This window comes from Choloepus didactylus, chromosome 10 (genome assembly GCF_015220235.1).
Source record: "Choloepus didactylus isolate mChoDid1 chromosome 10, mChoDid1.pri, whole genome shotgun sequence".
NCBI classification, from domain to species: Eukaryota; Metazoa; Chordata; class Mammalia; order Pilosa; family Megalonychidae; genus Choloepus; species Choloepus didactylus.
This window is the reverse complement of record NC_051316.1, coordinates 69,840,256-69,852,505: the sequence shown is the minus strand read 5'-3', so window position 1 is coordinate 69,852,505 and position 12,250 is coordinate 69,840,256. Positions and strand designations below refer to the sequence as shown.

General features: G+C 37.3%; 1 protein-coding gene across 1 annotated transcript in view; it reads right to left on the bottom strand.

The window, feature by feature from the left end:
• Positions 1-12,250, bottom strand: part of FOCAD (focadhesin) — a 341,517-nt gene that overhangs the window by 8,407 nt on the left and 320,860 nt on the right. Inside the window, exons 35-38 of the mRNA XM_037798691.1 lie at positions 10,504-10,619; positions 6,199-6,459; positions 5,453-5,542; positions 2,679-2,856 (exon numbers count right to left, since the gene is read on the bottom strand). Of these exons, the coding sequence (XP_037654619.1) occupies positions 2,679-2,856; positions 5,453-5,542; positions 6,199-6,459; positions 10,504-10,619 (645 nt within the window). The remainder of the gene's footprint in view (positions 1-2,678; positions 2,857-5,452; positions 5,543-6,198; positions 6,460-10,503; positions 10,620-12,250) is intronic.

Sequence of the window (12,250 nt, the reverse complement as noted above, 5' to 3'; positions counted from 1 at the left end):
ATAGGTCTATGCCAAGACACTTACTAATCAGATTATCAAACATCAAAGACAAAGAGTGAGTCCTGAAAGCAGCAATAGAAAAGCGATCTATCACATACAAAGGAAGCTTGATAAGACCATGTGCAGATTTCTCAATAGAAACCATGGAGACAAAAAGAAAGTGGGGTGATATATTTAAGATACTGAAAGAGAAAAACCACTAATCAAAAATCCTATATCCGGCAAAACTATCCTTCAGATATGAGGGAGAGCTTAAAATATTCTCTGACAAACAGATAATGACAGAGTTTGTGACCAAGATACCTGCTCTAAAGGAAACTCTAAAGGAAGCACTGCAGACAGAAAGGAAAAGACAGGAGTGAGAGGTTTCAAAAACAATTTTGGGAGACAGTAGCACAGCAATGTAAGTACACTGAACAAAGATGATTGTGACTATGGTTGAAAGAGGAAGGCTGGGACCATGTGGGACACCAGAACAAAAGACAAACGATAAAGACTAGGACTGTGTAACTCAGGGAAACCTAGGGTGCTCAACGATTGTAATAAAAGGTACAAATATGTTTTTACATGAGGTAGAACAAATAAATGTCAACACTGCAAGGTGTTAAAAACAGGGTGGGATTGGGGGGAAATACAATCAATGCAAACTAGAGGCTATAATTAACAGAAACATTGTATTATGCTTCCTTTAATGTAACAAAGGCAATATACCAAAGCTAAATGCATATGGGGGGGTGGGGAATAGGGGAAGAGTATGGGACTCCTGGCATTGGTGGTGTTGTCTGACTTTATTCTAGTTTAGGTTAATGCTGTCTTTCCTTCTGTCACTTTCTAGCTATCAAGTTTTGTAGGGTTTTTTTTGTTTATTTTTTTGTTTTTCTCTCTTTCTCTTTTTTCTTTTGCCTCTCTGCCTTCTTTGACTCTTCCTCTGTCTTTGTGGAAGAAATGGAGGTGTCCTTATATAGATAGTGGCGATGGTGCTGAATACATAAATATGTGACTATACAGGGAACCAATGATTATTTACTTAGGACAGAATATATGGTGTGTGAACAAAACCATATTAAAAGAAACGGGTTGATGAAGAAAACTTGAGAGCACTATATTGAGTGAAATAAGACAGACACATAAAGGCAAATATTGCAGGGTCTCACTGATATGAACTAATTATGATATGTAAACTCATAGACATGAAATATAAGTTACCAGGATATAGAAATGAGCCTAAAGAAGGGGGAGCGGTTGCTTATTATGAGCAGAATACTAGGGTGAACTTAAATGCTTGGAAATGGACAGGGGTGATGGTAGCATGTTGTGAGAAAAACTAACAGTGCTGAAAGGTGTGTGAAGGTGGTGTAAAAGGTAAGCTCAGAGTCACACATGTCACCAGAAGGAAAGCTGGAAGTTAAAAGATGGGAATGTATAAAACAGTGAATCCTGTGGGGACAATGTCTGTGATTAACTATACAAATATTAGAAATCTCTCTCACGAACTAGAACAAATGTATGTCACTATAACTAGAAGTTAATAATAGAGAGGCACATAGGGAAAAATATATACCTGTTGCAAACTATATACTACAGTTAGTATTGTGACATTCTTTCATCAACAGTAAGAAATGTACTATACCAAAACTATGAATCAATAATGGAGGTGGGCATGGTTAGGGGTATGGAGGATCTGAGTTTCCTTTTTTTTGTCTTTATTTCTTTTCTGGAGTAGTGAAAATGTTCTAAAAATTGAAAACAAAAATTAATTGTGGTGATGGATGCACAGCTGTATGTTGGTGCCAGGGGAATTGATTGTACACTTTGGATCTTTGAATAGTTGTATGGTATCTGAACAATCTCAATTAAAAAAATTAAAAAAAAATGTCATACAGTCTTGCAAAAAATATTACCATCATGTTTGTCAGTTCTTCCTTCAAAAGCTTAAAGACACAAGAAGTGGAGAAAATGGGGCACACAAACATAAGTAACTTGTCTAGGGTCACAAAGGCTTTCCAGTTACACTGATCCCCTTAAGCCAAGAGGCATTCAGAACCTGAATGTGGACTTGAAAAATTATTAGTATATGACCAAAGATGCGGACAGAGAAACAGAGGAGTTTCCTTTTCAGACAGTTATTTCAGTGTAATGTTAAAAATAGTCTAAAAATTGCACTATGTGATTCATTAGCAGAGCTTGAAGCTTGGAGCTTCTAGCTTGAGGAAATAGGGTGTCCCTGAGAATTTCTATAAAATAACAATTTAATCTTGCTTGTTGTTGTTTTTAAAATGTGTTTTTCAATGACCACTCACAAGCCATTTTCATGAAAACATCAGGCGGAATCAAGCTACATCTTTCCTGCTTGGGAAACTGAAGTTAAGTAGGCAGAAGCAACCTGGTAAACTTGTTTGTATCCTTGAGGGTCTGGAGAGCCAAATACAATATAAAAACCCTGAAAAGAATTCATTCCCTTCTTCAAAAAGTGGATGTTATGAGTTCTAAGTGCCCATTTCCACCCAAGGTGCACCTCATCTAGGGTGGGAAGGCCTAGCCCGAGTCCACCCCAGTGCTAAGCAGGATTGGTCCAAGAGGCACTAAAGTAGTTTTTAAGTCGAGAAAACAATGACAACTTAAAAGGGAGGGCAGGCAGGCCACTTTCTGTTCCTGCTGTTGCTCCGGGCTGGCCTCACCTGTGTTGGCATGGCTCACTATCCGGGCCTGGTATAGGCTCTGCAGTATCATCCAGGCCAGTGCCGCCTTCTCACGGTGCTGCAGAGCAACACTGAGCACATCAGTCAAGCTCATCAAGGAGAACCGTCCTTGAGAGACTAAGTACAGTTTGACAAATGCAGCCTTTTCTATGTTGCTCTGCAAAAAAGCAAATAGTTCAGTTACTATTAAATTAACTGAAGTGGTTATAGAACCCTCAGAGTGGGGCAAAAACAGAAAGGGTGAGTTTGAAGTTAATTACTACTCCAAATGCTTAAAGGGTTCATTTGTTGCAGCCCATGACCTATCTCAGCCTGTGTTCTGCATTAAAATGTCCATTCAGTTAGAGGCTTGTAATATCACCTCTTTTTTCATATATGTGTAGAGGTGTTAGTTGGTGAGGATATTTAATAAGCATGTATGCAAAAGTAAAAATAGCAAAGAAAATTAACAAATATTGTACTTATTATGTGCCAGGCACCATTCTAAGCACTTAGCATATATTAATTTAGCAGTTCTCAAAATGTGGTATGGTAAACACACCTGTGGCAGACTCCAAGCCCCTTCTAGAGAGATTGTGAGGTCAAAATTATTTTTATAATACCAAGACATTTTTAGTTTTTTCACTGTGTTGACACTTGCACTGACGTGCAAAAACTAAAGGTGGGTAAAACTGCTGGCACTTTAGCATGGCAGTGGCACCAAACTGTCTGGGTATTAGCTGTATTCTCCACTGCCACTTGCAGTTAAAAAAAAAAAAAGCCAGTTTCTATTAAAATCTTCTTGTTGAAACAATAAAAATTATTAATTTCATTAAGTCTTGACCCTGGAGTACACATATTTTTAACATTCTGTGTGACAAAATGGGAAGGACACATAGGTTCTTCTGCCTGATAACCAAGTATGATGGTTGTCTCAAGAAAAAAACACTTGTAAGATTGAGTTGTGAGCTGAACTATCCACTCTCTTTAAGGAACACCATTTACTTGAAAGAATGACTGACAGACAAATCTTGGCTATTCAAAATGGGTATTTAAAAAACTACTTCCTTAAAATTGAAGACAGTAAGCCTGTAGCTTTCAAAGAAAATAAAAAAAATTGTTGCCATGATAAAATCTGAGCTTTCAAGTGAAAATTCGATTTTTGGAAAATTTGCCTCTGCTACCATGACTTCGGTAGCTTTCCAATGTGCCAAGAGACTGCTGGTGATATTAACACATACGATGTTTTGATATGGTATGATGAAATATACCAACATTTGGAAGATCTTCAAAACTCAGTGATCCAGTATGTTCCAAATGACCAATGTACGATGTTACGAAGTCATGCATTCATAAAAAACCCAAAGGACAACATGGCCAGTGGATTTTAATTTAACAGATTATGTGAAGTTCACTGATGTGGTTCAGATTCTACACTGCAACTAACCTTTGAGAAATTACAAACTTGTTGGGTTTTGGTGCAATGTCAAAAAAGGGTATCCACAACTATCTGAAAAGATTATTAACATAACTCCTCCCTTTTCAACTTACATACTGAGGCTGGATTTTCTTTACATACTTCACCAAAACATCACAAAAGACTGAATGAAGCAGCAGCTATGAGAGTCCACCTGTCTTCTATTAAGCTGGACATTAAAAAGACTTGTAAAAATGTAAGACAATGCCATTTTTGTCACTGAATTTTTTTTCTGTGCCTTGGAAAACAGGTTTTCTTATTTATGTTAACATATAATGGGTCTGTTATTTTAAAATAAAATTATAAATATTTTTAATGTCTTAGTTTTAATTTCTAATATGACAAATATCATCACCTAAATATCAATTATTAGGATGTATCAGACACACTGGAGAGATTAAAACACAGATGTCTGGGTCTTGCCTCCAGAGTTGCTGATTCAGGAGGTATGGAATAGGGCTTGAGGATTCATATTTCTAATCAGTTCCCAGGTGATGCTGATGCTGCTGGTCCAGGGACTAATTTTGAGGATCACTGCTGCAAGATGCAGAAGTTCAAGGATTCAGCTGAATAGGGAGACCCGCCCTAAACTGAAATAAATGATGAGATGTCCACCAGAAATGTGAAAACTTAAGGCTCTCTGGGCCTTTGGTATCACCTGCTATGCAGGGTTATTCACTCCAGCTCTTATTAAAAACTACTCATTGTTTATCTGCAATTCAAATTTAACAGGGCATCCTGGGTTTTATTTGCTAAATCAGGCAACTTTACTGGTATGCTGCTTTTGCTCATTCACCATTTGACTGGGTGTTGTGTGCAGGGTACTTGTTAATTATCTTGTGTCAGAGCTAATAGTGCTTGTTTTTCCATCAGGCAACCTTCTTCATTCGAAACAGGTAAGTATCAGGTGAAGGAAAATAAATGTGAGAACTGAACTATTTATTTGCATCTTTCCATGCACCAGCAAGTTCTTCGGTCAGAATATGCCGCTTCTCATGGATTTTGTATTTAAAAGGTAGTCTGATACTTATTTTTGCCCAAGGGTGACACTAAAATGTTCTTGACAAAGTGGAAGAAATTGGATTTAAAAGTTATTCTTTCATACAACATTTATTAAGTGCCAACCATGCTACTGGGCCAGACCCTAGACCCCACAGTCAAACAGAAGGATAGTCAGATATTAATGAGTAACAGATATGAAGCAAAATTAGCTTCAGCCAAAAGGATACTATAATCATCTCTCCAATTGTAATCTTCACTTCAGTAAGGAAAAAAAAAAAATAGAGAAATGTTTTACCTTAGTAATCTGGGCAACCCGATTGGCTTCATCATCTGTCATTTCTGAGAGGCATTTTGCTAAACTGATATACAGCTCCATATCATTTCTCTGGTAAAGAAAAATCCCAAGCATGTCAAAATACATTGCAAGAAAACAAGTCTACTCTTAATGTGCTGACAAATTATTAGATTTGTTTATACCCAGGAACAGCAGTTAAGATTTCTATTTTAACCAAACCAAAACACATGGCCCATTTTTATGATTTTAACAAACATCTTTTCTGTTATTTTGTATATTTGTTTGTTTGGTAGTGCTTTTTTTGATGTTATCAGAATTCCATCTTTACAAATGGATTTTGAACCTCTTTTGTAAAATTACATGTCAGAGGTCCTTTGGGGGAGGGAAGGGGCTAGCATTAAGTCACTTTATACAAATAGTATACTGGACTTCATATTCAAGAATTCTCTCAGGTTCCTGAACTTGCTCATTTTCTACAGGCATTTCGTAAAAATAAAAAGCCTGACAGCAAATTTACTGGTGCAGGACTGGTTAACCTGCTTGTGAGTTTGCTCAAAACTTTGGTTCTAAATATTCAACCTCAATTTAGGTTTTGGAAGGAAACACGCTCCTAGTGAGGAATGTGGTCATTTCTTGCTGGCCTTCCTGCCCACATTCTTAAAACACACACTTCCCTGCTCTGCCAGAAAGGCTTTAAAAAATCCCAAACAGAAATTGTCAGGAATGTAAATATTTTTGTTCCTTACCCGAATCTTATTTGGCAGAAGGTCAAAAATGTTCCCAGTAGCTTCAGAGAGCAGACCCCAGAGGTGGCAGGATGGGCTGGGCAGTTTCATGGCCTGGCTCAGGCCCTGTAAGGCACTCTGGCATAACTCAGGATTTGAAAGTGGGGAAGCTACTTTGAAAACTGCCACAAGTAAATTTTCAACAAAACCTTTCATCTGTTCTTCAGTGATGTGTTTTATCCACAGAGGTATAGAGACCAGAAGGTATTTTTTGATATTTGGCTAGAAGAAAAACAGAAGAAGTCAGATGTGAACAGCCAAGTCTAGGTTTGCAATATTCAGAACTTCCAAGTCATCACTCTTTGAGGGTAAACTGAGAGATAAAAGGTTTATATTATTTCCTCCTCCTTCATTTTCTCAAAGCTTCATGGTCCAATGGGCTACCAGTGCATGTAATTTTGGTTGCTGCAGTTATTTCTGAGCCAGGGTGACTCATGTGTATATACGGTATCTGCCAATCCATCTGTGAACTACTCGGCTTAAACCCTGGATCCTTTCAGCGAGGGAAATAAAATGCTACTTCTGAAAGTACATGACAGCTGCTATTCAGTTTTAAAAGGTCATATTCTCTGGCAAGAAAAGCCTCAAAGATAAAAAGGCTCAATTGTGCTGTAAAGATAGCATTAGCTCCACTAATTTTAAATACACTAGGCCAAAAAAAAAAAAAAAAAAAAAAAAAAAAGAATTTCAAAATAACTGTATTTAGATTATCTGCTGGCTTTATTAACCAGCAATAAATGGACACTTCCATTAAGAAAGAACATTCAGTTCTTAAGAGTTTTGAATAATTAAACTTGGCTCAGGTTTCATAGAACCTATTCCGAAATCTTAACATTTGACACCGAAGCATAGACCTTTGACTGAATGAAGTTAGGCAGGGTCCCTTAGACTGCTCTGTTCCCAAGAGTACAGCCCAGTGGGTAAACTTGGCTCTAGAACCAAATCACTCAAGTTCAATCTCGGTTCTGCCATTTACTAACTGTGGAAACTTGAGTGAGTTATTTAACCTCTCTGAGTCTCAATTTCCTCATCTCAAAAAATGGGGACAGTAATGGTACCTCCCCCCTCCCTCCCAACTGATTTGTGATGAAGAATAAATTAGCTAAAACATGCAAAATTCCTGGTACATAGTAAACATTCGAAAATTGTTACATATTATTATTGATTGCTGTCTTGATCCAAGAACCTAGGTTAGCTGGTTCTTTTGGAACAGCAGCCACTGTGCATGTGGATATACCCACCCATGGCCTCCCCACCATGATCTCCCCTTGAAATCCATCCTGGGACCATATCAGTCTTACACCAGGTTCCTCACAAAGCCTCCATAATTCCTTATGGTTCAAGTCCAAGGTTGCCATTCTGGTGTTAAAGCCCACAAATCTGAAAGTCTAGGCAGAAGAAAACCTGGGAAAAATTACATTCTCATACTTAAATTTTTGAATTTTAAATTTAGGTTTAAGGGTAATAAATAAAATGTTTCAATCTAGCATTTAATTTTTTCTCACCAAACTTTGACTACAAAAAATGTCTTCAAACAATATAATAGGATGACTCATTGTAATGCCAATGAGTAAATATGATATTATCAATCTTACCAGGACCTGATAGGATAGGACTCTAAAGTGGAAAATTACTTCAGAAAGTTTTTATTTCATGAGAAATCAATATGACATCAGAGAAGAAATCATAGCAGAAAATATTCCTTTTGTCCAAAATTTAGCCTTTGCTTCCCTTCTGAATTTCCCATTCAGAAGGTCTGGTTGGTGCTCAACCAACCCAGTGTTTTAAAAAAGTTCTTCGAGTGATTCTGATTGCACCTATGTTTAAGAACCCTTACTGTAGAAGAATAACACATCTGCTAGAAATCAGTTCAGCGAAAAAGAACATATGACATTATTAATTTCTTCGGAGGAAATATAAGGATTTCACAAGGGGAATGGACACACTAGGAACCATTTCTGACCAAAGGAAAAGAACCAGCTGAGGATGTGGAACTGACTAAGGCTTCTTAGAGTTCACAAGAGTCAAGAAAGGGAACCATTAGCAAAAGCTCTGAATGAACCACAGACTTTAAAAGAACGGGCATAAAAAATTCTTAGAAATATAAGTATGACACTAGAGGACAGCGAGTCTAAAGGAACTGGTCTTAAAAATAAAATCTGACAATGATATAAGAAAATTTCAAAAAAAGGTCAATATAGCTTTCTAAAGAGATCATTTTAAAAGAACATGCCATCTCAGATTATTTTTCAAATGAGAAGGTATATACATCTTAAAAATTAATTTGCTAAACTTAATTTATTAACTAACAAATGTAAAAATAAAGGTCCATAATTAAGGATAAATGAGTAACAAAAGTGTAACACAGACTTAAAAGAGGAGGGCAAGATTAACTAAAACCGAGAAAAACTCCTGAGATCAACAAAGCAGGCTGTACAGGGTTGCCTGACTCAAGAGGAAGTTAACATATAGTGCTTAAGGCATGGGCTTTGGAGTCTGACAGGTATAGTTCTAGTTCTCCCATTTATTAGCTAAGCAAACTTTGCTTAACTTCCATTTGCCTCAGTTTATCAACCTGTAAAATAGAAATAATAAAATCTAACTCTCAGAAGTGAAATAAGCCAGACAAAAAAGACTTTATATTGTATAAATCTATTCTAAAATATTTCTAAAGAGATTTATATGAAATTTACATTTATTTGAAATTTCTTTAGAAAAGGCAAAATTATAGAGACAGAAAGCAGATCAGTGGTGGCCTGCTTGTTGGGTATGATGCTGGGAGTGGGGATTGACTACAAATAGACATAGTGACAGAAGTGTTCTTGGTGATGACTGAAAATGATAAATTTATTAAAACCAATCAACCTATATATTTAAAATGAATGTATTTTATGGTATGAACACAATAAATCAATAATGCTGTAAAAAAAAATCTACCTTTCAAAGTTGTAGAGAGATTTAATCTGATGATCGTAAGTACTCACTGAGCACTTAATGGCAGCTGCATGGGAGCCGCTTGGAGCAAACAAGTGGTGTAACGTTAAAAGCTGACAGAAAAGGATGCAGACCTCGAAAATAGCTACCTTTGATTAAAGAGAATAAGGAGGAGCAGGAAAGGCAAACCAAACACTGCAGAGAAGGGACTGAAACCAAAGTATTGAAGAAATAGTAATAGGGCTTTGGACCATTTTCAGTGAACAGAAGAATAACAGGGAAGATTATGGAGAGAAATCAAAGATGACATAATTTAACTTATAATTAGTTGGTAAATCTCTAAGGAATCATGGAATGTGTTTTTCTGCCCTAGCTTCATTGAAATGCACTCAAAATTATATGCCTTTACAAATTGCACATCTTTAAACAATCTTGCCCAACTCTTCCTGTCTACTCTTAGAGCCTATATCCTGGAAGGTGCTCACTTCCTCTCTCAATTACAAATACCAGGCTCAATCACCTCTTCCCCAGCACTTTGTCAAAGCTAAATCACTTAGCAGAGACGTTCTCCTCTCTCCACCTACACCCTCCCCACTTACACCCCCTGGTGCCTCTGACATGATGTCTAGCCAAAGCCGATGAAGCTCTCAAGGCACAGCTTAACTGCTGCCTCCTCTGTGAAAGGGAGGGACCACATATGGATGAGCCCAGTGCATGTGGACTTGCATCTTAATACCTACTGAAAAGACCAAGATTGCCATATAATCAAATAAACCTAGGTTCAAACAGCTCCACAACTTTCCAGCTGTATGATCTTGTGAAAGGTACTTTACTACCTCTGATCATCAGTTTCCTGTTGTTGTTTTTTTTTTTTTTGGCAAAGTATAGTCTATAAACTCCTTTTGTAAAGTTGTTATGAGCTTCCAAGGAATTAACGATTATAAAGGCCTAGTAGTGTGGCTGGCACATACTAAGCAATTAATAAATGGTAGGTGATACCAAAGGGCTATGCCCAGAGGGGGTCCAAAAAGTACTTCTTGATTCATTTTGATTGATCATAAAAGGAATGACATAATTCCAGAGCACTGGAATTGTGGCATGCTGTCTAGGCTTTCCGGTACTCTGTAAAATTGAAGCCATGAATGGTGATGGCTATGGCATAATACTGAATCATTTAATATTCTAACCTGCTGGCCAGCTATTAATAAGCCCTCAATTTTAGTAAAATCCAACTGGTCTGTTCTTGGTTTGAAGAACAAACTCAAATGAGTGTCAGTCTCCCCAGAGAGAATCATATCCTCCCATTGCCAAACACCCTCAATTGCTACATACACTCAGACCATGGAGTAATGGTGGTATCACCCACAAGCCCAACAGTGCAGCTGCATTCTGTGAAGACTGTGCCTGGGTAACCATAATTTCAAGGCATAGCTGCTGAATATCTCCACCTGAAAAACAGGAAAGGAAAAGAACCTGTGTAATAAGGCTGCTTCTCTGGCTTATTTTCAGGCTTCAATATCTCATATCAAAGTATCTGATTTGTGTGACTACAGTATAAGAGAACTTCAGTAAACCAAAAAGTATTTCATACATAATTTTTAGTTATGAGACAAAAGAATGTGTTCACTGGGGTCAGAGTCCCAAATCACCCTGGAACTGGCAAGGGCCTTGTGCTAGCTAGGAAAATTTCTTATGATATGAAGAGAAAACTAAACATTTAAATGTGATAAAAAATTTGAGAAAATTTTAGCCTAAAGATCTTGTTTCTGTTTTCCCTTCCTCTCCACCTGGTATCCAACGGTAGAGAAATCTATCTAGGCTGGGAATGACTTAAAGATATAGCCACAATCTCTAGTGATCAAGTCTTTTTAGCAGTCTGATTCCCATTAGCAGAGCAATTTTCTGAATCAGTTCTTTTATTCTTTTTTCTAAAGATATTTACTAAAAAAAATTTTTTTTTCAATAGAGCACACAAAAGCAGGGAAGAGGAGAGGAACATATTTTTCAAATGAAATATGTGGAAATCCAATATGGTGACATGAAACCTTACACTGGGGTTAGATTTCAAATGGAAAAATTTAAGTGAAAAATTGCACATAGTCAAAACTAGCCTTTTTTTAATCCATTAAACTGCACAAAAATTATAGTATAAAGTCTTTCTGTATATTGTGAAGTAAGCCCTTTACTGTAAATAATAGAGTGCTTATGGCAAATACATACACACACACAATTTTACAGCAATGTTTAGATTGTTCTCCTTTGCCATCTGATATTTGTACATGTTAATTTCATTTTTTTATAAGAGGTTGCTGTGGATGAATGACAGCTGTGAAGCAGGCATTCCCTTTGATGCCACTGAGACAAAGTAACTATGGTAGGCAGAATAATGACCCTCAAAGATGTCCACATCCTAATCCCTGGAAACTGTGACTACATTACCTTATGCAGCAAAAGGAACTTGGTATAGGGAGATTATCCTAGGTTATATAGATGGGCCTTTTATCACATGAGTCCTTAAAAGTAGAAAACTTTTCCCAGCTGCAGACAACTGGAGAGATGGCAGCATGAGGAGGCCTTGGCCCACTGAAGCTGGCTTTGAAGATGGAGAAAGGGGGCCACATACTAAGGAATGTGAGTAGCCTCTGGAAGCTGGAAAAGATGAGGAAAGGGATTCTCTCCTAGAACCTCTATAAAGAAATGCAGCTCTGTAGACAGCTTGATCTTATCCATGAGACCCATGTCTGTCTTCTGACTTCAGATAAAAAAAATTGTTTTATATGCTACTGAGTCAGTTTTTTTATGTATTATGTCCCCCAGAAAAAGGCCATGTTCTTTGATGCAATCTTGTATGGGGGGTGAGCGACATATTAGTGTTGATTAGGTTGGAACCTATTGATTGTTTCCATGGCAGTGTGACTCAATCAAATGTGGGCAAGACCTCTGACTGGATAATTTCCATGGAGGTGTTAAGCCACCCATTTAGGGTGGGTCTGAATTAAATCACTGGAGCCATATAAAAAGCTGACAAACAGAAGGAACTCATAGCAGCTGTGAGTGACATTTTGGAGAGCAACTGAGA